This window comes from Xylocopa sonorina, chromosome 8 (genome assembly GCF_050948175.1).
Source record: "Xylocopa sonorina isolate GNS202 chromosome 8, iyXylSono1_principal, whole genome shotgun sequence".
Taxonomy (NCBI): domain Eukaryota; kingdom Metazoa; phylum Arthropoda; class Insecta; order Hymenoptera; family Apidae; genus Xylocopa; species Xylocopa sonorina.
In genome coordinates this window covers 5,989,735-6,016,748 of record NC_135200.1, presented here as the reverse complement: position 1 = coordinate 6,016,748, position 27,014 = coordinate 5,989,735, and the positions used below count along the sequence as shown (strand labels likewise).

Sequence of the window (27,014 nt, the reverse complement as noted above, 5' to 3'; positions counted from 1 at the left end):
GATGGCTGACAATGAAAACCGATCTAATTAAATTCGACGAATCGATACCGTTAAATCGAACGGCTTCTCGTGAGCATTCAACGAAGAATTCCGTTATCTGTCAATTTTCCACAGCTCCTTCGAGCATACTTTACTTTAAGCGATGTTAGGATTCTCGATGTCCATTACGGGGCTCTTCACGAAATTCTATTTAGTAAACTGTAGTAACTGTTCTAATTTTCGAATAATTTACAATTTCCTATCTTTAATCATCTCTAATGAAGGGAACGGAAGAAGAAGGTAACGGTTGCTGGCAGAAACGATCGGAATTCCATTGATATATCGGTTCGTATGTTAAAATGAGAGGAAAGTGGACACGGGCCAGTCCCACCTGCCGTCGAAATATGCAAGTTGAACCCGCGTTGGGTAGGTCAATTTTCGAGGAAGCGGGTTCGCGATACCTGGAACGTCGTGTCTCCGGTCGGGTTCACTTGCCAACAGATCGCTTGGAAAACGCGCGCGGGGTCGATGACCAGCCGCTTCCTCGATGAGAAATGCCTGTCAGCTGTTAAAATCGTTCAAACGTTGAACACGAAATGGTCAAGGGAGAACCGTGTCTGTGCCGCGGCGGCACAGTATTTTCGGCACCAAAAAGGTACAAGGAAGTAACCAGCCCCCTCCCTCCTGTTAACCGTCGATGGAACGAGTTATTCGTTCCCGAAACTTCTTCGGGTGACTCACCATTTATAGTTGCACGCAATGAAAGAATACAACAATCTGTGCTTGCACCGAGGAGTCCCTGCTGTGTCAACAACTTTTTCAACTTTTCCTAAATAAAACGAGACGTCTCTTCAACGCTCAATCTTGTATACGATGCCTAATTACGTGCGTGAAATGAAATTAATATTTGTTCGTTTCCGTAATTTTATATGTGTATACAGTGGCTATGCGAGGTATATTGGCACACATTCAAAATTTTCATTAGAAAAGATGAAAAAGAATTTCAATTATTATCTGTACATACTTCAGGTGTAGTTAAGGATGTCGTAACAATTTATCTTGAATAATAGATTTCCTCTTCGGGAAAGAAATGCGAGAAAAAGAGTTTAACGAGTTTCAGTCGAGTATTATTTGTTTCGCCCGGTGTCTTATGTATAATTCAAGAATTTGTGTAATTCTCAGAACCGTGTTCTCAAGGTAGCTAGAAGTGTTATACAAGTGCTGACTGCATAACTGTATGAATTGTAAAGATTGCAATAATTCAATCTCTCAATGCCATATTATACCACCAGTAATCTTTTCATTTGTAGAAGTGTATTGGACGTTCTAAGGCCACCAGTACTCTTCAAAAATAATATTTTTTATGCTAATTTCTACTTCGATTATGAATAGAACAATTTCTGGCGTTTCAAAGATTTCAATCACTTATGCTTTAAAGTTGTTCCACATAGAAAGAAAGAATAGAATCACTATCCATTTATTCTGATAGGTGTTCGACGAGATAACAATTGTTATAGTTACAATACCGCGATTATGTAATCGTTGAAGCATGTACATTTCTTATCATCCAAGATTGTAGATATTTATGGTAAACGAAGTTTAAAAAGCTGTTTCTTCTACACTACTATCGACAAATTTTTCGAACAGTTATCGATTCATTTATCTTTCCATGATTCTATTTTAATGATGATTTCGTATTAAAAAAAATAAACTTTCGATTAAAGCACATATATTATTTTAAGATTAAAGCAATTGCCCCTTGCGAACTTTAAAATAAGTATCGTGTTGTTGTTAAACGAGATATTAGGAACCTTGGAGCTAGTTAAATTTATGACACGAACTTACGAATGTACTATTTTCGAAACTAGAATGTCTCATGAGGAATTCACTGGATGTTCCGAATTTAATAGTCTTGTACATGGAATGATGGATGTTTCCTTTTACCCGAAAAGTTTGCCTCTATCTTCGTGGGCTTTAAAATTATTTACAGTTTGCCTTCCTCGACGTTGAAACAGCCCACGAAATCGTAATAATTCCTAGCGAAAATAAAACGTATTCCAGTCGCGTACGAAAATTATTCGCGACCACTTGAATGGAAATACGGTATAAAATTACGGAATGATATGTTCGTCAACAAGAACGTTGTTACGTAAGAAGAAATACCGGATTGTTAAAAATGTAGACCACGACATGGTCGATGGGAAAACGGCTGCAGTTCGAGTAGCGGCGAAGAGAACGCGGCCTCCTTAAGGGTCTATTTGCAGAAGAATTTCGCGGACCCAAGTCCCCTTTGTCCGCGAGCGAGTTCAACAGGAGAACCGTGAACGCGGGACCGCGCGTATCTCCAGGAACCGCGTCTCGTTCGTTTTTCTTGGGCAAAAATGAAATTCATCCGAGAAGCGATGCGAGGAATGTCGTTCTGAGTCAGATGCGAACGTACACGTTCGCACGCCCGCTAAAATTGGAACTGGCTGGCGTCATAAACGCAAAAAGCCGCGTGGAAACGCGCCTTTTCATCGCATTTTCGTCCCTCGACTTTAACCATTTCCCAAAGCACTGGTCTCTCGACCAGTTAACACGGAAGCTGCTTACCAAGGAAGAGTATTTCGTGCAGCATTTTCGTGCGAAAAATTATAAACGACATCGAGCAGATTGGAGGAGTCAGCGGAGCACGGATGTCGAAAATTGGATATTTCTTAGACGACTTTTAGAGGAAGTAATTTATTCCCGAAATTCACTCTATAGTAGCATCAAGATAAAACTGTTTCATCCATAAGATAATATATTCGATATGATATATTTTGCACACTTGATACCTGTCCCAATCCAAGAGATACGTATGCAACTCTAACATTCTATCAAAAACAACGCTTTACAAATAATTCGTTAAATTCTGATTTCATTTAATATCTCGAGTCCTCTGGTTTTCGAGCAATTAAGAAGTATTAAATTACCCGGGAGACGTTGAACGATCCGCAAGAAAAACGGTGACGCGCGTCACGTCGAGCGGGCAAATAATTGCAGAAAATATAAGGTTACTTTATTTACTTAAAAATTAGGTCAGACTTTCCCCGCAGTCTACCACTTCATCGGAGTCGATGTCCATAACGGACGAGCACGATCGATCGACGAGTCGAACCTGTAACCCGACTACTCGGCTACGTTCCCCTAATTGCGGAGAATTTCCACCGTTGACAGCTTCCTGTGTCAACTTATACGTAGCCGATGGAAAGTTGCGAAGGAAACGCGGCGCTGGTCCAATTAGAGGCGGAGAGGATATTGCGAGACCGCTTTCGTTCCCGCGGCGCAATTTTCTGCCGAGCGCTTAACGGTATCGGGGGAAAAAAAGGAAACGACCGCGAAACGTCCCGATTCGCAACTGCGTTCTGATATGCATAATACCTCGCGACGTACCGACGGATGCCAATTTGAAGCAGCACGCGGCCGCGGACAAGACCGAGATCCTCGCTGCGACGCAATCGTTTCCGGTAATTACGCAGCGAGATCGATGAAGCCACGTTGACGGGCAATTGCATTCCTTCTCGTATTCAACTGTAGTATTTGCCTCGCATCGGACATTGTAATGTAGGTCATTAGAAACCAAGTTTTACCAGATTTAAGCCCCTGAACGATTCGCGATTTGGCCCAAACAAGTGGGTTGCAAATAACTCTATCGATCATCTCGCAATAAATGGTCCAGCGCTGGAGTAATACTTGGCAGTGGTTCAGATAAATAATAGAAATTCGTCATCTAACTATTTCTGATTTCCTTTTTCCGTGCCCAGGGAAATGTATTGGTTAAGAAATTGAAATGAACGAAAAGTTGTACGCTACGAGACGAACAGTTAGCTTCTTTCTTATACGGCATGGTAATTACGAATTTACTCTGGAATCGGCGCAAAACTCGAATGAGTAACGAGCACAGAGCAATTAATGCGGTCTGGGAAATAAAAATGTAGAGAAAAAAATTCCTCAGGAGCATAGCGTGGTTCAGCAAATCCCCCCGCCGATCTTTCTTTCACCTGATGTACACGTTCACAAAACGTTATGGCGAACAATACAAGCGTTTGATCATCCGGAAAGTTCCTGTCCGATATGTTTCCCCTTTATTCGTTTATTTCTCAACAGACATAAAAATCGAACTTGCGTTATAAATGTATCTTCAATTTATTTATACAATACGCTATTCCCTGTAGAATACACACTGTACATCTTTTTCATATCGATCCTTAATGATCGTTTAAAATTTCTTGCGTCAAATGCAAAGAAATTCCAAACGCGACAAAAATAGAACAGCTATCACCGTAAGGAACGCCCTGATGCGCGTCTGAACGACCAAAAAAGGCATAAATTTCTCATCACGGTACACGCATGATCCTCCCACCGATAACAAATGTCCCCTGAGTAATGCTCGGCTGAAAATTAAATGGGAGAATCCGGGAAGAACGTCTGTGACCTATTACTCCCTAACACTGAGTCACTTGTTATACTCAATTTTATATAGGAGATGACGCTATACCGAACAACAGCTCTGTTACCATTCTCTCAAAGATTTAAACGTTACGTTTATGTTTGAATTTTGAATTATCAAGGCTGTGCTGCTGCCAAGGCCGTGGTTTTCGTGGTCGTGCGCTTCCTTTTCACCTGGGAGCATAGCCAACTTCGAATCACACTCTTGCACGTTCATCGTAAACGTTATTTTAATCAAACGATGCTTTCGAGTATCCAAAAGAGGAATGATGTAAAAATTGGGAAATAAAGTCATAGTGACAATTTTTTTGTCGTTAAAAAGTAAAAAATAAAATAACAAAGGAGGCTAAATAGTAAGCGAAGCTGTGTAAAATTGGTCCGACCTCGAGCGCGCGAGACGGCTACGGTAAACACATTCGGGCAAAGAAATGGAGCAACTGCAGAGGAGCAACCGCTTCTCCCGGCGGTAATCTACATCGCAAAAAAAGAAGAAACTTTTCGAACAAGCCAGACAGTATACATCGAACCGGAGAAAGGCGTATCGAACGCGGCAAAACGTTTCGAAAGCGGAGGAACCGAAACGGACGATGGAACGCGGGAAGAAGTTGAAACTTTAGACCGCGGGAAGCCCAATGGTGAGAGAGAAGCCTGGAACACAGAGTGGCCCCCTATCGAAGACGCTTAATCGACTCCGCGGCACTCATCGCGACGACTCTCTGGGGATTCTCTCCGATCAGGATTAGTCTGGACTTTTTTCGTAGATATACGAAAGAAACTCGAAAGGGAAAAGCGAGCCGCGGCGTTCGTCTATTCGGAGGGTTATTGCGACGCTGCAGGATTAAGCCGATCCCATCCTGAATCACGGCCGATGGATGAGCAGGAAAATAAAAAGGAGCGAGGCGGCCAAGTACTAGATGGGTTGAGGAGAGGACGAGAAGGGAGAGAGAGAGAGAGCGTCCTTCGGGTGATTCACCGGGTTTGCGGTTAGGTTACTTCAGTCTGTACACCGATGGCAGACGAGTACAGACAAGTGGTTCTCATCGTTGAGGCGAGATCCAGTAATCCTTCCAACAGTCACGCGCGACTCGACAGACGCGGTTCTTCAATTTTGGCTGACAAGTGGACCGTGTTGTTACGCACGCGGGAGGTCCTTGCGAGTAACGTAACTGAGAGGAATGGTTTTAAACGCTTTGATGGCTCCAATTCCTTCTCAACCGTTACGTTATGGCCGGAAACACTGTAAACTCATTCTTTGCTTACCGTTTCGTTTGTAAATGTTGTAAAATGTCATTTATTTTGCAACGTTTCGAGGAACTTTTTATGGGAAATGCGAGGACCACTAGTCGACGTAGAAACAAAACTGATGAAAACGGTTCCAATTAATTATAAACTGTTATCTCATGAATAGAAATATTGCGATACCAATCATTTGCACACAATTGTTTTAGATATAGCCTAGCATGTTTGTAGCACAATCTTTGTGGACTGGTACTCGCGTGCAAAACAAGAGAAAGATTATTTCTCGTTTCGATCTAACCTGACGAATCACCCTTTATAATCGTACTTTTGTCCGCTAACGAGGAAAAAATTCAGGTTGTTCGCAGGTTTTTGCTTGGATAAAAAAAAGCACGAAGGAGTAATTGGTAACCGTTCTACAGAAAGGAACCAACCTAATCAGGAACGAAACTTGGGAAAATAATTTTAATTAATTATGTACCGTTATGTTATAGATAGCAATACTGTGCAATCTTGCGTATTATCCTACATTATCGTTTTTCCGCACATCTTACGAAAAGTAAGAAAACTATAAGGATTTACCACCATGATATTTGCTTCTTCAACATCGTACATTATTAATCACCGACAATAATTGGCTTTTAACGACCCTATTGAAAGGGGTTTGCGTTACAAGCTGGAACGAGATCGGGAGCAAAGAAATGGAATGGACTAATGGGACTAATTATATATATTTTACATGACAATTTAGGTAGCAACCTTCTAAAGATAACGTTACGAATGGACGTGAAGGAGTTGAAGAAACGAATGCTCTGGACAGAAGAATCGCTAATTATCCACTTTAGTTTTTAACGACGGTACTAAATGTTTTGCAAAGTATGAAATCTTCTTCTCAACATCGCTGTACTTATATTTTGCCTATCACCGAACATACCAGATCTTTCCAGTTCTACCCTCAAACGCATGACTCCTCCAATATAATAAAATATCGTTTCTATAGATAATAAAATGTCGTTTCTATGTTCAAATTCTTATATTCCAATAAAGTCTTTTGTTCTTTTGTTAAAAAAAGGAAATGCGCTTGTCACTATTTAGCAAGGTATTTGTTGAACCATGCGTAAGAGTTGGCCGCAGAGTTTCTACTTATGCATTTGCCATATCAGTTCTCGTTTATCTGGCATTCGGTTATTCCCTCGAAAACATTTTGTCGCGCGATAGAATTTTTCTCACAGTAATAACGGTAGCGACGTACCGTAAACGGGTAAACGTATTTATTCGATTTCAACCGATATGACCTGGTTAGCCGGGAGACGGGAGAAGTGCGTCGGAAAAAAGGTTGAAACCAGAGGAAACATTGAATACCGTGGGGAAACGGTGTTGTATGAGTAATCGTAACGCGCGGCACGTCGACAGTTTTATCAGGAAAACAGATCTGCCGTGTCTCGATTCAGAGGTAGAGAGGGCGACTAGACCGAGACGATGGAGCAGAGGCCAAGCCAGGATAGGTATTCGCAAAATGATCGCTGAAAGGAGCCGGGAAGAAGCCTGTTGTGAATGGGAGTCTCGACGAGTCCTTTCAAGACGAAGAAACACTCGAGCCGTTTCGCTTCAGTAACCGCGGTCTTGGTTCAGCTCCTCCCGGATTCCTTTGTTTAATGCCTTATTGCGATATTTTAACACGGTTCCGCTGTTGCCATGCGGCTCCACGCTTACCCTGCTCGTCGTGTGTCGCCACAGTCGGCCAAGACTCATCGTACTCTATACCGGCTTGCAGTTATGCAATCGAGTTTGCTCCTTTTTTTCGTTCGCTCTCCGCGGGATTACCTGACCTTTTTAGGGAGCATCTTTCGGATCGATGCACCATTCGCGGGCCAAAAGAAAAAGAAAAAAAATACTTTCGCTCGCTATCGGGGAAATCGAGATCGAAGGCTACTACTACTGGATGGAACGGGCAATACTTTGCCGAGGACCGTAAGATTAGGGGACGGAGAAGAAGTTATTTCAAAATGTCACATTCTGCCCCTTTATGGATGTTTGCGTCGGTATCGTGTGTTGAAATATATGAAGAATATACGCGTTTAATATGCAGGCTAAATATGTACGTTGCAATATACTGGACGTTGCAACCAACAATGACGGTCTGTGTACGTTGTACGCGTGTAAATAGCCTAAGGGTAGGACTTGGAGAAATAAAAGAAAGACGAAAAAGAAAGCTATTAATAATTTATCACCGATTGATATGCCATGCGCGTATGAAGCATAAAAGAAATACATACATATGTATAGAACGTACAAAGGACATATAATTCGTACAAAGTGTTAACCCTGTTACGCTCTTTCTTGAGTCGTTTTAGAGCCAGTCGTACGCTTCTCTGTTTAAAAAACTTCCTAATTTCCAAAAAAAAACACTATAATACGCTAGGTTAAATACAACCAACCATTTAATTGATGAGTAAATTTACAAATTTTTAGTTTACCCAAAACTTAGCATTACAGCAGCTTCATTAGGAGATTAATCATCACCGATGTGATTTTCGAATTTACAACTTCAAGATAGTATGCATAAATGGAATGTTAAAATTCTACTACCTCAGACATGCCTCCATAGAAGGCTTAAATAACACTGTCAACAATGTAAGCAAGGTTGTGAATAATGTTGAAGTGAACAAGAGACTCCTCGAAGCAACGCAAATAATAGTTTGCAAGAACTACGGATATCCGGCGGATATCCGCAAGCGGAGATCTCCGATCCATGTTGGACATTATAAAAGAACTATTTTCTTTCTAACCAACTTCTATATCCTATGGAAAGATATTGATTTTTCTTTTCCACGACTGTATTGAATGCGACGAAAGATAAGTATGAGAACAATACGTTACTCCTATGACTACAGAATGAATTCTTTTAAATTAAAAATAATTTCTTGTTGAAAATGAGGTATGTGTATGTAAAAGACAGGTGAATGACCGAACAAAGTCTTACTTCGAAACCACAAACCTGAAAGAAATGAATCTTACTACGATTACTGATATACCAGAAATGATTCTGAGAAATTGATAAGACTGAATGATACCTGCGTCCCAATTTAATATCTTATTACCAATCTTATGTTTCGATTTAATACTTTTTTCTGTAACACAAAGTACTAATGCGAGTGAAAACATTAAAACTGCTTTTAAAACGAAAATCATGTTTTTTGAGTTATGTAATTCTTACAGGAAATGGCCGACATAATGCTACGTTACTTCATTCAAAAACTTATCACATATAGGAAATATCAACCACTCGTTTAGTTGCAAATATACAATACGAACAAATTAAAGTACCAAATTGCAAAATCTACGTAATAATGAGGCAGTAGCTCTACCATTACAATTTCTTCTGCATTTGTGAAAGGAATATCAAACAGAGGAAACATAATTAACGAAATCACATGAAAAAGTTTACGTAATCCTTACATTATCTATACAGGAAAAACCTATTAATTCATCTTGTTCACGACAAGAAAACGCGAAGAAACTGAACGTTTCTTTCGCCGGTGCCATTAAGTCGAGTTCAACGAAACGAAGAACAAGAATTGTTATTTTTAATCCAAACTCATGGTGTCTTAGCTCTATCGACTAGTGTCAAGAAACAACGCTGTTAATGTTGTTTCAGTTGACGAGTAGCATCCGACAGTTGATGTAGGTGTTTATTTAATATTATTAAGTAGCTTGCGCTACTTTCTAAAAACGTTCCACCGTAAGCACGGTAGCTCTTAAATCACTTAAGCGTTAGAGCTTAAAGTTGACACGCAGATTCCTTGCATGAAACGCTTGCTTCTGTTCGAATTCGGGTCAAATCAGCCCACGAAGTAAGGATATGGGGGCCAGGGTCGTTTGGGACATTTATAATGGCTACATTTATTCCATTACATTTTCTGTTGAAGCCTCAACAGTTGTTTCGCAATTTTTTCTACTTTAAACCACCCCCTTACATTTTTCCTCAGCGGACTTTAAATTTGTGCGAAAAAGTTGCCATTATCATATTAGGTCGAACTGAAAGCTCTTGCATTTTCTACAGGATGTCGCTATAACGAGCCATTACGCAACACTAGCAGTTATACTCCTGTTCCTCGTAATTCTATCCACTATGCTCTATCATGTACAGTGTCCACAATTTTATCCGAGCGCTCCGGTTGATTTTCTGTCGGAAAAGTCCATGCACAAGATACATATTTGTCACGTACTACTTTACGAGGCTTCGAGAGACACCGAGTCACCGGAACAGTTGAAGACATTTGCGAAGTATGTGAAAAAGGTGCCATTAAGGCCAAGCACAGTGTTAGCAATGCGAAAATTCTGATCTGAAGATTTTGGATTGGATAAATGTATCCAGTTCTAGAAAACAAATGGGGAGTTACGAGCAACGATTTACGTGGATTGCCGCGTCACGTTGAGAGTAATGTAGACTAACGGAGGTCATATTATCGAGTGAATGATTTAATTTTTCTGACAGTAGTAGCATAACGGTATCCAATGAGAGAAAAACGTGACAACCTTTCGTTCAACCTACATGTGATACAATTAATTAGAGCACGTTTGCATTCGTGACATTTCAATCAACTCTCCTGTTTATACTAGAAAGGAGCTTGGAATCGCTAGGTGTAGCAAGGAATGCAAGAATCTCTAGAACGCACCGACACATGAAACAGCTGTTAACATCCGCAACGTTAACCAGAAACTAATATATTATTGCTGTAAAAAGTCAGTAAAGAGGAAAGAAAATTCGGCAGCCATTGTTCGCCGGTAGCGGTAGCGGTAGCGGCGCTAACCGAGTTACGCAGCCAAGATGGCAACCGGGGCAAAAAGGTAGGCGAGAGGCGAGACCGACGCGAAACAGTCGGGAAGATTTGGTCGCGCTGGTCCTACGGTTGGGCTCGCGTGGATGCTTTAATGTCGGCGTAATGAAAACAAGAGAAACGAGCGGCGAGTGACACCGCGGGCGGCGTCTAAAGTGCAGCTGCAAGTGGACGACGAGCGTGCGGTGAATTCCGAGTGCGTCTAATTAAAAGTCATCTGCATATTTATGGAAGGGGAAGCAAGGAGAAAGGGCCTGGCGCGGATTAACGGTAGGGAAAGCGGTGGAAAAGAGAAGGGTGGCCTGTCGCTGTCCCCGTCTACGGCCGCCGCTGGCTGGGCTCTACATTAAAAAATAAAGGGCGCAACAAAGAAGCGGAAGAAACGCGCGTCTGGTTAAAGTGGCCATGTTTACCACTTTTACGTCTCTCATTACACGACCCGGTGTTTCCCTTCCTCCCGCGAAAACCGTGCCTCGCGCCGCTTGCCCGTTACAAACGACTAAAATGATTACGAGCGCAGACCTCGTCAGCCCAGCCGTACTGATTTCCCTTCAAAGGACGAGCAGGAGTGAAACGCGAAAAGGGATGCACGCGTTCCTTTGCCGGTGTTTACTGCGAGATTGCTAAATTGGAAGCATTTGCATAACAAGATGCGCGCAAACGATCTGCGGGCACGCTCGCGTTTTGGCGTCCATTACGCGATAATGATATTAACCGTGGCTTTTACTCGTTTTACTTTAAGATTATGATCATTTCATAGAACGATTCGAGATCACGTAAAAGTCCAATAAAAATAGAAGATGCGAAAGGAAGCAACTTTTCTCAAGTTCCCCAGGAATGTTCTTTTCTCGCAATATTTTTCCTAATCAACGCGATGGGAAGAACGCATTAAACAACCCAGCTCCAAGTTTCCAGGCATAAAACAAGGGAAAAGTTACGTGGCTGGCTATTTTTCTAGGCATTTTCAGAAAGGCAACAACAAAGAAAAGCTAATCAACGCTGTTAGAACCGAAAAGAGTTCCGCTAACGTTCCGTCTACGAACGGCTGCGATAATTACATGGTTCGTGACCGAGAAGTATATTTTCACAGACGACTGTACAGGAGTTTCGCGGAGAAAGAGATTTCCGGGCTCCTTTCAATGAACGGCCAACATTCTCATGGTGAGAAAATATATTTCACACGACGATGATTCCTCCTCGCGTTTCTCTTCCTTTCGTACTAGCGACTTCCAAAAATTTATCTTCGTTTAAACGCCGGGGAACGCACGGAACAATGAGTTACGTCAGAACTGAAACGTTTCCCTTGAACAGTTAACCGTTTAGTGTTAATCATGGGAGAGAACGCATTTGGTCGGTATCGCAAGAAATTCTTCCAACGATTGTACTAATTTTTATTTCGCACGTATTATACGTATACCTCTACGCTATACTGTATCTTCCTCATTGTGCTGCAACATTTTCTTTAAGTAATCAGATGTTATACTACAAAATCGAAAGAAATTTTTATCAATTATTACGATGCAAATAACATTTAAGTTCGATTTAAGCTCGGTCGATTTAATTCGACTGTTATTTCTTAAGATAGAACAAAAAGAAGCGCAGGTGTCAAGAAACGTCAGGCACGCTAACATATTATTCGCGTCACGCGTACACAAGCACATAATTGCATGCCCTTTGCACGATCGTGGAATACGAAATAGGAAGGAACAGTGTTCGTCGAGTGTCACAGATATTAATTACAAAATCAACACTCATAACAGGAAGAAAAGCTGAGAATACTTGTTGCGTTTCGTTATACCTTTTTATGATCTGTACATTGGCTTAACCCATCGATAAAATTGATTGGAAAATACGTATCGAGTTAATTTTCACAGAAACTAAAACTTATTAAATAGAATGTCGCTACAAAATACTTTTGAAGAATGCACCGTGAAAGAAATGCAGGTTGATGTAATTACAGCGACTAAAAGGAAGGAAAACAGCGGCTTATCGGTTGAAACGGCGCGCGTTCATTCACAGGAGGAAGTGACATCAGAAGGAAGCCTTTTAGCGCAATCTTTCGACCGATTGCGATCGAGCGAACTCCGCAACGGTACCAGGGAACAAAGTTCTCTAGTATTCTTTTTTGCCCGTTTCAAGAGTATTAATTAGGAAAATGAGTTTCATATGAAATTTTATGTAATTTTTGTGAAAATCAAGAAATACACTAATGAAATTTATGTTACATTATTTGAACAAGCTTTGTAGAAATGTAAGATTTAAGAAAACTCGGATTTTACACTAATCCATTTCCAACATTTATAGATTTACAATATTTTATCGTATACGTATCTGAAAATGGAAATGCCAAAAAGTACATTAAAACGTTAACGAGATGGAGTTAAGCCATTAGTGTAAATTTAAAAAGAATCGAGACTCGATTGAATTCGGGTGAAGAAATTGTAGGAAACAACATTAACGTTACTGTTATTTCTGCAACGATCAAGACTCACCGATAAAACGCAACGCTCGTCAGGAACGATCTACGCGGACGATATCCTCTTCTTTTCTCCCGTATCGGAGAGCACTATAAATCACTCTGTGAAACACTGAACTCGAGAGCGGCGAGCAATTTCTCCCGGCCGAAACTGTTCGCTCCTACGTGTCGAACAACTCGAACGAGGACGATTATTATTTAATGGAAAGCCGCGAAATGTCGAACAAGGATCTACGAACTCTGTTTCGCGTCTGCGAGTGAACTTCGAGACGCGGAAAAAGCCTGGGCTGCTCGATCGGGAGTTTATCGGTCGGTAATCGCGTACGCGAGCTTATCGGATAGTGCGCGCTGGGTACGTTCACGGAAATCGCGGAATCGACGGATCGCCGATCACCGGAAGGGGTTGCAAGCGTGTGTGTGTGCGTGCGTGCGTGCGTGCGTGCGCGGCCGACGGAGAAATGAGAATTGCCGGGTATGGTCTCTGTCAGACGACTTCACGAACGAATGACGAACGAGCGAATGGTCGGAGGATCCGTAGGCATCGACTCTTTTGCCCGAGGACGAAGGAAGAGGTAGGCACACGGGGCCACGGCGCAGGCTGGAGTCCCGGCGGCTCTGCAAGAACACCGTGTCGAATCGAAAAGTTTCCGGGAAATTTATGAACCATTTTTTTACTTTTTTTTCTCTCCCTCCCTCTCCCCTCTCTCCCTCTCACTCTATAACCGCGGTGACTCGTTCTAAACAGTTTCAAACGATGCGCGGTGGCTCACGAAAATGCTGAAACGCTTACATTCGCAACTTTTACCAGGTCAAATATATAGTATACTGTTATTTTGAAAGAGCCTATTTTCCTTCTTTTTTTTTTTAAATTGGGAATTGTTCATCTTCTTGGGTCAGAAAAAAGTAATTCTTCTAAACTGATAAAAATGTTGGGTATGAACTATGTGTCACGACAATTGTGCTAGGAACGATATGTTAAACTATAAATAGAAGCTGTAGTATGCAAATACTGATGCTACAACATTTGTTTCCATTATGATTGATTCATAATTAATTAGAACCAATAAATTTTAATACAATTTTTCTCAGTTTTCTTTCTGCACGAACTGGTTTTTCTTCTTCCTTCTTGCAGGACGGACACCAATTATACGTTCCTGCTCGTCTCATCCAAACAAAAACTGCGATCAATCATAATTTTTTTCCTTGTACAGGAAGAAAAATGAGGACATAAAGGATGATTCGTCAAAGTGAAATGAGGCGATGACAGATCGATGGTAATAATTAAGGAATACCGTTTTCCTAACGATAAAAAAAAAAGAAAGAAAAATCAGTTCCATCAGTTGTACACACACGTAAAGGCATCACTCCCAGTTTGTATACATTAAAATTCATTCCACATTAAGTCGTATGCACTTTGTCAATATTAAACGTGTCCCAGTCTATTGACAGATACAGACAGCGGCAGATACAAACGTTATTTGGATAAAAACGAGGCCGTATAAATCTAACAATTTTTTCCCTTCGCATCTGGAGTCTCTGTTCTACGAGGGAGAGCTTTATGTGCCACCGTGGCTCTTCCTCCTAGGATGCACTCGACGGCCATGCTGGTTCAGACATTTCCATCTTTTTCCCTCTCGAGCGTGCAAGCCGCCTTTCAATTTTATTTCGTTCCTCAATCATACACCATCCAGGGATGCTGCAATGCGGCTCTCCTGCATCGCATCGATTGCATCGCAACGTTGCTTTTCATCCTGCACGAAATAACTATAGGCCCGATCCATATACATATCAGATGGTAACGTATAAAATGTCCGGTTCGATGATTTCCGCATTACGTTTAGAAATTATTCGATATAAATTCATTCTCCGTTGGTGTAAATGTTACGACACTTGCTACACTCTGCTACAATATATTACTTATTCAAACATTCATTTAGTTATTGAAAAAGTTGATTTTTTTCTTATACTTTGTAAGTTTAGCACGCGTAACGAGAACGCGAAATTTTCGGGGCCGAAAACGTCCGAACGGCGGCTTTTTCAAAGATACAGTGAGAGAACTTTCACGCGCGCGGCAAATACGGTGCTTTCATTATCTAAATAATTAACGTGTCTGCCGCTATACAACCTACCGCGATTTTATCCACCTAATGAATCTTAGAAAATGTGAAATAGCCAGAAGTAAGTGTTCCATGGCTGATCAAAAATTCTCCGCCGTGATCGCGTCAGTTCGAGCGTAGGTAATTGCGCTCGGCCAGAGTGCAGCCGGTGTTCCATCTAGCGATGGGTTCAACTTGAACATGCTTTTACCAATTTCCATCTGTTTAACATACGGTTCGTTGAGTTATGAATATTGTGAAAACCGGCGCTAACTACGCGGCTGGCAACTTTCCAAACGCGAATGCGATAATAAAGTACTGATTTTCAAACCACTACGCTATCCTCGTATTTGTCGTAAATTAAAAAATCGAGATCCAAAAACAATTAATCGTGACGCAGAGACAAGAAATGGAATTGAAATTTCTAGTTGAATCTGTTCGAGCGTTGTATACGATACACTTAACTCTATCAGTAGATGAAGTGATGTTAAATATCCTACGAAGGAAGCAACGATGTGTTCGTATGCCACGTGCCCGCAACACGCTCCTGCAATTAGGCCTAGGAATCGGTATTGTGTCGAGGCTTGACCCTCTCGAATAGAATCCCGACAATGGGAATTCGAGCAATTTACAGAGAACCAACTGGCCCAATTGCAGCTCGATCATGGAATTGGGCAAACTTTGCCAACGAGATTCCCTCGCTTCAGCGTCCAGTTCCATTTCGCTTTGTTAACGAGTTAATCCAACGACTGTGTATTTTGTTTCGTTCCACTGGATTATCGTTCGTTATCGATTATGCTCGATGCTTGAAAGCCACGCGTTTAAAAGTCGCGTGCATACGGTTTTCAACAGAATTTCATTAACGATACTTTATTGCGCGAGGCACTTTAAGAATCTGAAATATTTTTACTTCCAATCTATTTGAACTGGAAAATTATTCAAACGCAATTCGCGAATGCGACAAGTGTCGAGGGAAGAGTGATAGTAATACGCGAAACGATCGGACACCAGACAATAATGGCCGACGAACTTTCGTCGATGGAATTTCCATGGCGAATAGAGGCGGAGAAACTTTTCTCCGGGAAGAAAGAATGTTCACGAAACGAGTGCCAAGCAATTTATTCCGATCTCCGTCCCTGAAGCAACAAGAAGCAGAGCATGACAGCGCCATGAAGAAAGACTGGACACAGTTTGTTGGCAGCCGCTTCTAAAGAGTACCAGTCATTACCAGATTCGTCTTTTCCAACGCGAAATTCTTCACGGGACAGCTTACTTTCTCGAACGATCGGATACCCATCTTTCGTCTATTGTTCGACAATCCCTGGAATATCGAGAGATCTGTAATCTGTCCACTCGACGAAACTATTTCAACAAGCCTACACAGGTCTATCGTGAAAATAATGCGAGTATCGTTACGATACCCACAGGCTTCTATGCTATCGATTTAAATAGGAACACGGCAATTATAAAATAGTTTTCCGACTATGAAACCTAGGTACCTACTGGAATTTCTGCTAAGCGTATGCAAAAGATTAGAATCGAGAAATCAAAATGTTTCGCTTGCTATTCGAAATAGTACGCGAAAGTTGCCTTTTGTTATTCTAATGGTAATGCCTACCTAAGCATTTTAAGAAAATATTTTTTACAATGCTTTTAAGACGATCACTTCGTAACGAAAGTGCGACTGTGATTAATAACTATGAAACGATTAAGCAACTGTAATATCTACACGCACACGAATCGTTCATAGAGCGAACAGCTCCACTAAAAAAATTTCTTTTCAGGTGCTTAACTTTATAACTTCATCATCAATTTTCTGTACTCCTTCGTGAAGTTAATCATTATTTAGCTGAAACGAACTGCTGACACGTTACTATCAGACAATGAGTGAATCTGTATCCAGATTAGCATAATTCTTGCTCATCGATTAAGAGACATATAAATCTAATCGATTTAATAACGGTTTAATGTGCCCTGATTATTTCACGTGGATCTGTTCCACCACGACTCTATAATTATCCGCTTCGATTGCTCCATTCGTGATATGGAAATTTTCTCCGTGTCTCGGCGATAGTTCAGCCAAATTAATGGAACATAACTAAGCACGCTTCGCGAATACAGAAATGCATAATTTTCTCTTGATTTTCATGGCAGCGATGGAACGAGTCGAAATCGTGTCGAAATAAAACCTGTTCTTATTCAAATTCTGTACAATTTCTTTCGAGTTCTATTTTAACGAGGAAGTTTCAACATTTACGACCCATTTTCTTCTAAATCAATCAAATTATAACCGAATGATCTACTAATATTGTTAAATAATTTTTCAGAGTATATTTTTGCTGGAAATTTATCCTAAAACTATTATTATAGTAAATAGTAGATTTTTGTACGTATATTTAAATTTGTTGTAAAAGGGAAAACTATAGATGCAAGGCAAATAATTAACGATTGTCATATCTAACGTTCGTGATGTGTATTACGCAGTTTCTTCTCTGTATCTTTGTAAGATAAATCATATTTATTATACTTCAACAAATTTCTAAACCTTCACGGATAGTTGCCTTTTCGTTTTAATTGAAGAAATTTCTGCAATTATCAAATTTGTTCTGCTACATATAATCAAGATCCTTGAGTAGCTAAGAGATTTATTACGTACACAAAGACCATCAATTAAACGTTTCAGAACACTAAACTCGTGCCCATATGTGCTTTAAGCGATACATTAATTAAAAAAATGCTAATATTGTTTGTCTTTTTTAGTAGTCACTATTGAGTAATGTAACAAGTTGTATACCTCTGCAGTACGCTGTAAATACTATATAAAAATGTCTGTTATCCCAGATACAGCTTTCCAAATGATAAAACTATTTATTAATTCCATTAATCGTATTACGTTATGTAATATTTCAATTTTATTCGAGTTCAACATTATAAACAAAAAATAATCATATGTGAAACATTAGCTGTGAAAACCTTTAATGTTCACACTGCTAACCATTTGTGTTACAATTGATAGATATTAAAAGTTAGTGAAGGAAAATCTAGTTAAATTACTTATAGCTGTTCGAAGCTACTCGATCAAGGTTCGATTATACTGGAAAATACTATCTTGATTTGTATTATCTCTCTCTCAACTCTGTTTAAAAATACATCTCTTCCTCGAGATATTTATGAACTGTTTTGTACTTATACAGTACACTTGATCTCGACACTAATCTCGTATAATGAAAAAAGTGAAACACTCGCATATGATTCATAAAACAAAAACTGTTAATCAAGATTGCAGTTCCTGACAACTGTTTGCATAGAAATACAATTGACAGTTCAAGATTTGTCTTCATTTATGCAAACCACAGGGTAATTCATCGTGTGATGATAAATATAGATAAGCTATCTCCAAATGTTCATATTTGAAAGTCTAAAGTATATATAAATATATGACCTCCATTCTAACTTTGCATCGCTTTTAGACTATTCCGAAGAATATAACTTAATTTTTACTTTCCATAAGAAAAGCGACCTACAAGCGCCTAGCTTTTGTCGAAGCCTACCTCGTCTCGTAAGCGGCCAGAAATGACAAAAGAACCGTTCTCGTATGCATAGGGAACTGAACGAGCAAGCAAGAGTACACATTTAAATAATTCCCTAAGAAAACAGCGCAGCGGCAGAACTGGCTTAAACAAACGCTGTTCTAATTAGATTGAACAACCTACGTGAAATAACTATGCACTTACTTGGATTTCGTTGTATCTCATGGTAGAGAGCGGTCGCTATGTCCCCTGGCTCCAAATAATCTGTTAATCCGTCAGTGGCGAGAACCAAGAAGTCCTCCGTTCCGTCCAAAAGGACGGACTTAATCTCAGGCTCACCAGTTACAAACGGCTTATACCGGAAGTCACCTGAAACCAAACAGAAACGCATCAGAATCGACTATTTACAAATACGACGAGCAACAGAGAGCAAAGGTTCTATATATTCTCTTCTCTTCCAGAAATTTCGTTACTGTACAGTGTTTCATTCACAGCTGTAGTAAACCGATGGAAGAAAAAAAAAATACCGCATAGATTTATAATAACCGGAAGCGCGTATGTTATGGTGGTGCCATTATTTAAATTAGCTACGCCATTCATTAAATAGGTAATTAAAGTTAATTACGGTCTAGTTGTATACTAATACTCCCCACGCTTCGCGTCGCGTGTTTTTCAGATGTAAAAAGCATCGCTTACGTGTAATGGATAACTGTAACAGTTATCTTGAATTCCATAAAATTGCACGTCACGGGGAATGAAATTCTCTCTATCTCGTTCTCTCCCTTTATTTTTTTTTACACTGTTACAAGCACGACTGAGAAAATTTTTTGCAAAGATGTGAATTCAATGGATTCGAATTTGAATCGCTACTTGTTCGAAGGCATTAGAAATGACACGTTAGAATCAGTATAGTTATGTGTCGCACGTTAAATACTTCCAAAATGGAAGAAAAATGAAAATTATACTAGTAGTTTGTTTTTTAAAATTGACAAAAAGGAGGTGTAAAACATTTCAGAAGCAATATTTTGTTATAATATGCTTTATGGTATGCAGAAAGTTTTCATGCCGGGGTCTGAACTACGAGCAACGAACGTGACATGAACATATGAGCAATTATGACTAATTACTTAGTAACCGATAATATTCTCACGTACGTACGTTTATGTCATTTAAACTACAGTGAAGTGAACTATAAATACTTTTTTATTTTACTGCACTTTGTTATTTTTAAAACACGTTAATTTATCACTAACTTTCTATTTTTTATATACAAAAAACACTATACTGTTTACTGTAAAAGAAATATAGATTGAATTTAAATTACCATATAATTATTAAATGTTACAACCGTTATTTTCAAGACAAAAATTCTTTTTTTTCAATTACGTATATCAATTATTGTTACACAAAATTAGTTGGAAAAAGCTTCCATGAAACTTATTTTAATGAACATTGCTGGTATAAAGTTATTAAACTTATTTTTCAATACAAGAATAAGCAAATATCAGGAATAATTTTCAATTTCTTTTTCACAATATTTCATTCGATAAACGCAGCGTGAAGCAAAAGTGCTTTATTATTTATGTGCCTTGAGTAAACTGTTGAACCCACTTAGTATTATCCATACATTACGGAACGTCTTGTGTACGAGGACATAAAAATGAATATATGAACAAACTGTGATTCTAACGTAAGTGTCAGCTAACGAAATTTCGCGACGACAAAGAGAAATTACAATAGAGAGACGCCCGAGGCACGCGTCTCCTCGCGACGCATAAACGGCTTAATAGGTTGTTAATTATTCTGGGCATGCGATTGTAGAAGCCACCCAGTAAAGCGTCCATTACTCGAAGCATGGCTGCACGTACTATTGTGTCAGCGGTCGAACGGAACCAACAGGATACCGGACACGCGTCTAGAATTTTTTCTTCCCATTTCTTCGCGATACCTAAGCCATAGTTGGCTAGCTGTTAGTACAAGCTGACTCTCTACCTACGTGGCTTCCTCGCAAAAGCACGCGACCTACGTCTGATCAAATTATTCCGTAAAGAAGATTAAAGGTGAACCAAAATCATTGCGAACATTCGAATGCATGCAATTAGATTGTAATTACAGTTATTTGTTAACGTTGTATATTTACGTAGTTGAATCTTTTATATTGTTCTGTAATATTTGTAAGATTATTATCTATATTTGCCAACTACTTTAATTAATACTATACAACTTAGTAATTATATTTAATACGTAATCTTTAATTAGTAGTACTTACACTCGTTTATAGACCAGTTACATATTACAGTATGAATGTAAAGCACGGGTATGTTATGAATGCAAAAGTTCTGTTGATTTTTAAACTTGTTAGCTAGCTAGCTTCATAAAATAATTATAGACGTTATAGTTTAATACTAAATAAATGAATAACTTGATTTAGTAGATGGGAAAAGTGTGTTTCGTTATTAGAACGCTAGATCTCACACAACATTGATTACCCAGAAAGCGATTAAGAGATTTGAATGCCCGTGCTGAGCATATCCACCCTAGTATTCAAATGGATCTTCATTTATTTAGGTTATTACTTTCTAAACGGTTGAAAATTTATTAATGAGAGGCAAATTAGACGGATTACTAATGATCTGTTAGATTTTTGGAAGGAAACTATTCGGTTATCGACCTGTAATAGTCAAAAACGGTATTTAATTAACAAATGATAATAAAATCTTAAAATAAAAAAAAATATTTTAAATAAGACTACTGTTGTACTTGATAAAAATAAAATAATAATTGCAGTAAGAGTAGTATGAAACTTGAATGCGCGAGATGGCAAATGGAATCGAGTTTCAAAAACGACAAAAACAAGTTTGCAACAACTAGACGTAATAAAGTAATTAAGACTGTACGAAAATTGTAAGTAACTTTACCAGGATTCGTGTTTCAGGTGAAAGAAAACTTATATAAAATATTTTAAAGAAGATATAAAAAGATAACTTGGAGTCCACACAAACATTAAGTGTAATAATGATTCAACACATACGCGTTCCACGCAACTGATCGATTATGGGAGGATACTTGTGTCGCCATCTAGCGACACTATTTCCACCAGTAAGACTTGTTACGAAGCGGATGAAAATAACGCGAAGTATTTTAATAAAAATAAAATTATTAATCGTGCAAGTGAATAAGTAACGTGATTTACTTCATACGTACGTGTCAACAAATGTGAGTACGAAGTACAGAATTAAATTCAGAACATAAATATCAATTAAGGTGAACGACGTACATGTACAGCCTATAAGTGCGTAATTTCTTTGTTCTTCATTAACTATTTCCATGAAATGTTATAATATGAAATATCGTGCCATAAAGTATGTGAATATTATTGTAAATAACTGGAGAAAAGGTAAACGCAAACGTTTAGCCAAAGCTATGAATCAATCATCTTATAACAAAGATATCGTAACTTATTTTGCATATTAATTTATGAATTTCATCATAATCATCATTTTATATAAAAAGCTGAAAGGAAGGAGGAAAGAAAGAAAAATATTCAATTAAAGTTAGAACTAAAGTGATAAGCCTCTTTTTACCGGATATATTGCACTTTTTCATTATTTCAATTTTATGGCACGCCTTTATCATTTTTCATTCTATCCTTAAATTATATTTCCAATGCTTTGTGTGTCTATCTTTGTATTAAACTAATGTAAAAATAAATATATTCTTCAAATAATTGTAATTTTTTATTATTTTAAAAGAAAGTATTTATGTTATTTTATATGTAGCGATAACCAATCGTCCAGCCTTTTTAATATGATTTTATTTAATTTACATTAAATATATATTATATAATTTAGAAATAAAGGATACTTTTTTCAAAGGCACATTATTAATAATAAATATATTAAAAGTATTTATTTTTAAAAAGTATATATATAGCAAATTAATAAAATTGACTTACCTATTGCTCTTGAAACACTTAATACTCCGTTAACCCGCATAATTCCCATACTTTGCATCACTACTCCTCCTGTTTTTCGTATCCTTTGCACTTCGTCCTGAAAAAATAAATGTATCATGAATACTTTATAGAACACAATATAATAATCATATATCAATTGTTCTTTAAACAAAAGAAACAAAACAATATATAATTTTCTGTCAAGGAAAAAGAAACCATTAAATTAAAATATTAATTTCGATATTATACAATCATCATCAAAATCCTTAAATACATAAATTACATTTAAAAATGACAGAGATAGGAACACAGCTAGACAGTGACAAAAGATTATTGGAATTTAAAACTTATGAAGAGTATTTGGATTCTCTGGTAACATTTGTTGATCTTGGATATTTAGGAAATCTTCATGTTGCACGTCAATTAGCTGAACTTGGATATCGTTGTACGGGTGAAACACTTAACGAAGAAACATTCTATCGTCGTTTAAAAGCTGTGCAAGATTTACTCTACCCAATTTATAAACCATATATATTAACATCAGAATCAGTAACACCAAGTGGTAATTTAATGCAAGAACTAGCACTTCGAGAACGTTCAAATAGATTGAAAATTATATCCACCATTATTTTTATAAGAAACCTAACGAAACTACAATTTGAAATTTCTGGTTATATCGATTTTAGCGAAAGGCTTAAGAAAGAGAATTGGCTTCCATATTTTCAAGAAAACAAAAAGATATGGCCCTGCGCATCTGACCTTGCATATTATCATTGGAGAACAGGAAAAACGTGTTTAAATGAAACATCAAATTACCAACCAATTATAGACCCAAAATTAGGTCTTCGATTCAAACATTGTCACGATAGGCATTTCATTAATGTCGATCCTGGAGCACCATCTCCAGGCATTTATACAACGCGATTGAGAATATATAATCCAGGGTACGAACATATAATATTGTACGATCATTTACTTCGGAGTAAGAGCTAAGAAGGATAGATAGTACTTACTTCACGATGAAGTCGATGAGGATTCACTAACTGAACAATATTATCACGTTTTATCAATGTAGCTATGGAGTCTCCTACCCAAGCAACGTACAATCTTTTATTCAATATTATAGTGCAAACTGCAGTAGTTCCACCGCAAACTTTCTGGAAATTAGTAATAACAATATTAGAAATTAATAACAGTACTGGAAATTAAGCACTGTATATTTATTTGAAATATACGTCAATCCTTACTTGTGTTTTTGATTTCTCTACAAATTGTGTATCTGTAGTGAGAAAAGCATCGCGTAAGGCACGCTCTGGGTCAGTAGGATAATATATACTTTCAGCTAAATATTGATGCAAATGAGTAGCACAATATACAGCTGCATCTTGTCCTGCATGTCCATCAAATACTGCATAGTAATTTGCTATAGAGTCATCCTACAATTTATAAAATATTTCTCCATTGAATAAAAGATTTAACATTCTTATTTATTGTTATAGCTATTAAAAGAGACAGGGTATATATTTACCTCAATACCAAATATAGTATGTAAGTCATGTAAAACCACGTATCTGTCTTCCATTTTTCTTCTACAATTTTTACTTCCACCTGCTGCAACTTGTGGCAGTGGTGTTGAAGGAGGAGGTGGCAATAATGCCAGTCTACTATTATCCAAATAGCGAGTACATATTTCATTAACTTTACCAGTAATGGCTTGCATTAACTTCAATGATGCGTATGCTGCAAAATGAAATCCATTATCAAAAATATTCATTTACTTATGATGTAGAATATGGTAGAGTTTATTATGAAGAGAAATACTTTTTTCTTGTGATTTAAATCCACAATCTTCTGGTTGCTTTTTGCACATGGATTTGATTTCTTGTATTACTTGATGAACCAAGTGTGCTTGTAAACTTGCTGGACATTGCCTGAAATGTTAACAAATTTTTTAGAAACACAAATTTCAAACTTTGCAATGAAACTATATAATTGTTTTATACTTTAACAAATTGTTAAAAAATCAAATTTTTCATGATAGAAAAAAATACACGACCCTGAACACAGAGACTGTAAAAATAATTGAAGCAGCAACAAGCAAACTGATAAGCGATAAGTGCACGAAAGTTTTTCGATTTATCAAAGCCGAAAATTTATTTTCTATAGTGAAAATAATAAAATTATTATAGTGATAATCATGGACTTTTCACTTCGAAATACCTTAAATCGTAAGCATAATAATTATTTACAATCTAGTCTAAACTGATTTTGAAATAACCTTTTTGAAACACGTATTTACATTGACATATAATAATTACAAGATTGTAGTCGTTAATCTTCATTTTTTATAGATAATGATAATCTTTTAGTTTATATTTTGTTGATAATCTCACTGAAAACATTTCAACTAATTCAAAAAGCATATACTCTATAAATAATATATTTAAAGCATTGTAATATAAAGTTTTTTAATTTTTATTTCATTATAGTTTTATTTCGTTTATTTATCAAAGAAGATAACTATATCTAAAAATGTTTAAACAATTTGAAAAATTAAGTGATTGCATTGTATAATGGAAAGAAAGGAACAAAAGTATTCATTTACTACAACTGAAACAAGTCAAGTTTTATAAGAATAATACAATCATAATATCCAGTAAATTGGCTGGCGGGAGAAGTTTCCTGAATGACAAGTCCCCACCTTCCTACTTTTCTCTAATAATCAGACTGCCTCAGACTCGCGAAGTCTAAAGTGGAACAAAACATCGTACATATTTTACAATTATTTTCGTACAATTTATTAGAAACATCAGTTTTTAGAAATATTTATTATTCAGTGTCATTTTCAATATTAATATCGCTATTATCTTTATTATTAAACGCGAACGAACAATCGTTATTTAAGTTTTATCTCACTAAATGCTTTAAGAGTCGCTTCATAAAACGGTATTATCGTAGAAGCAGTGCACTTCCTACCAAGCGCACATTTATACGTACTTTCATATCTTATCTAATGAACATTGTACAATCAAACGCACCGTTTAATTTTGTTCAATCAGAAAATAATCGTAATTCATTGCATAATAAAAAAACATTTATCCTTCTCAAATAGTTACTTGAAATTTGCAAAAATAATTAAATTAATAAGAGGAGGATAATAAGTAGTATATCAGTTTGAAAAAATTAGTGTATACACTTACGGTATTTACCATATAAAATAATGTATCGGCATTTAGATATGAGAAATCTGTGGAGAGGAGACGTAACTTGCAAGCTGCAGTCGTCTCAAGAACAAAGAAATTACGATTTAAATACGCATTGTAACAAGATCATAAACAGTAGTGACAACGTAGAAATTCCTGTTACGAACATATTAGAATCGGAATTTTTTGAAACGATGCATAACGATACATTTCAAAGCGAGACCTTGTTGCAGCCTGTGAGAAAGTATCCGAAGCAAATACCCAACGCATCATCCACAGAGCATTACCGACAGTGGAGAGAAATGACATCGATCGTCGGCACTTACCAACATGAAAGAAATGAAAATCTCGAGGAGTATTTCAAAGCTGTGGGTATGTTGAAAGCAGCGACTAAAAATGAATGCGATGCACCTTACGATGGAAGTAAAAACAAATATAATCTATAACATCACCGGTTTCTGCATAATTTCTTCCGCTTGATCACTCATTTTTGAAAAATTCAAAGTAGGATGAAATTAAATATTAAACTGATTTATTAATTCACGAGATATTAATTTGCTACTGGTATACCGGTTGCGTAAACGTGTTACTGGTTAAGAATACAAATTGATACTTTGATTTTGATTAGTACATACTTGTACATTGTAATAGAATAATTTGTATCGATAACTTGCATATCACGTCCTTCTATTTAAATAAAGAATTAAAACTTCAATCTCAGTGGATTATTTATCATAAACCTGTTATCGAGTTATACTCGGTAACATATATCGAAATAATTAATAGTTTCACACTGTGCTTATGATTACATATGGATACTGAATAGAAGCTAAATCGATTTTGTTACAAATCATATACACCCATAGGTGTACCATTCATTCCACGGAAAATGATGTGCATGACCAGGCCGCAACTGGAAATATTGAACGTTGATGATAAATGGACCATTCGTACCAGTTCGATGCTGCGTACGACAGAATTGACGTTTACTCTCGGCGAAGAGTACGAAGAACACATGCCCTCCGGAGTCACGCTGAAAGTACTACACCTTGCATAATACTTTTCAAACTGATATATCTACTTTAATCCGATCGAAACAAAAAGCTGCACGAACATTTTGCTACAGAAAGAAATACCAAAACGAAAAATACTACCGTCTTCTAATTAAACGATTATTTTTATGTGGAATGCAATACTCAAATTATAAATTATCTTAATATTTTTGTAA

General features: G+C 37.6%; 3 protein-coding genes across 8 annotated transcripts in view; 2 read left to right on the top strand and 1 right to left on the bottom strand.

The window, feature by feature from the left end:
* The window catches only part of LOC143426346 (uncharacterized), a 130,181-nt gene that overhangs the window by 101,842 nt on the left and 1,325 nt on the right, over nt 1–27,014 (bottom strand). For 4 of the 5 annotated variants that reach the window (XM_076899742.1, XM_076899741.1, XM_076899743.1 and 1 more), the window contains exons 2-7: nt 24,405–24,514; nt 24,112–24,323; nt 23,831–24,019; nt 23,597–23,740; nt 22,584–22,680; nt 18,833–18,997 (exon numbers count right to left, since the gene is read on the bottom strand). In XM_076899742.1, coding sequence (XP_076755857.1) covers nt 18,833–18,997; nt 22,584–22,680; nt 23,597–23,740; nt 23,831–24,019; nt 24,112–24,323; nt 24,405–24,514 — 917 coding nt within the window. Of the gene's footprint in view, nt 1–13,018; nt 13,234–18,832; nt 18,998–22,583; nt 22,681–23,596; nt 23,741–23,830; nt 24,020–24,111; nt 24,324–24,404; nt 24,515–27,014 lie in introns of those variants that run through there. The other variant, XM_076899747.1, reaches the window with a different exon arrangement.
* Nucleotides 21,711–27,014, top strand: part of LOC143426366 (fatty acid-binding protein-like) — a 51,373-nt gene continuing 46,069 nt past the window's right edge. Inside the window, exons 1-3 of one of the 2 annotated variants that reach the window (XM_076899800.1) lie at nt 21,711–21,844; nt 26,020–26,158; nt 26,653–26,825. In XM_076899800.1, coding sequence (XP_076755915.1) covers nt 26,089–26,158; nt 26,653–26,825 — 243 coding nt within the window. In that variant the 5' untranslated portion in view covers nt 21,711–21,844; nt 26,020–26,088. The remainder of the gene's footprint in view (nt 21,845–26,019; nt 26,159–26,652; nt 26,826–27,014) is intronic. The other variant, XM_076899801.1, reaches the window with a different exon arrangement.
* On the top strand, nt 22,772–23,623 carry LOC143426365 (cilia- and flagella-associated protein 299-like). The gene has a single exon (XM_076899799.1). The coding sequence runs from the start codon at nt 22,875–22,877 to the stop codon at nt 23,574–23,576; it is 702 nt and encodes a 233-aa protein (XP_076755914.1). The 5' UTR covers nt 22,772–22,874; the 3' UTR covers nt 23,577–23,623.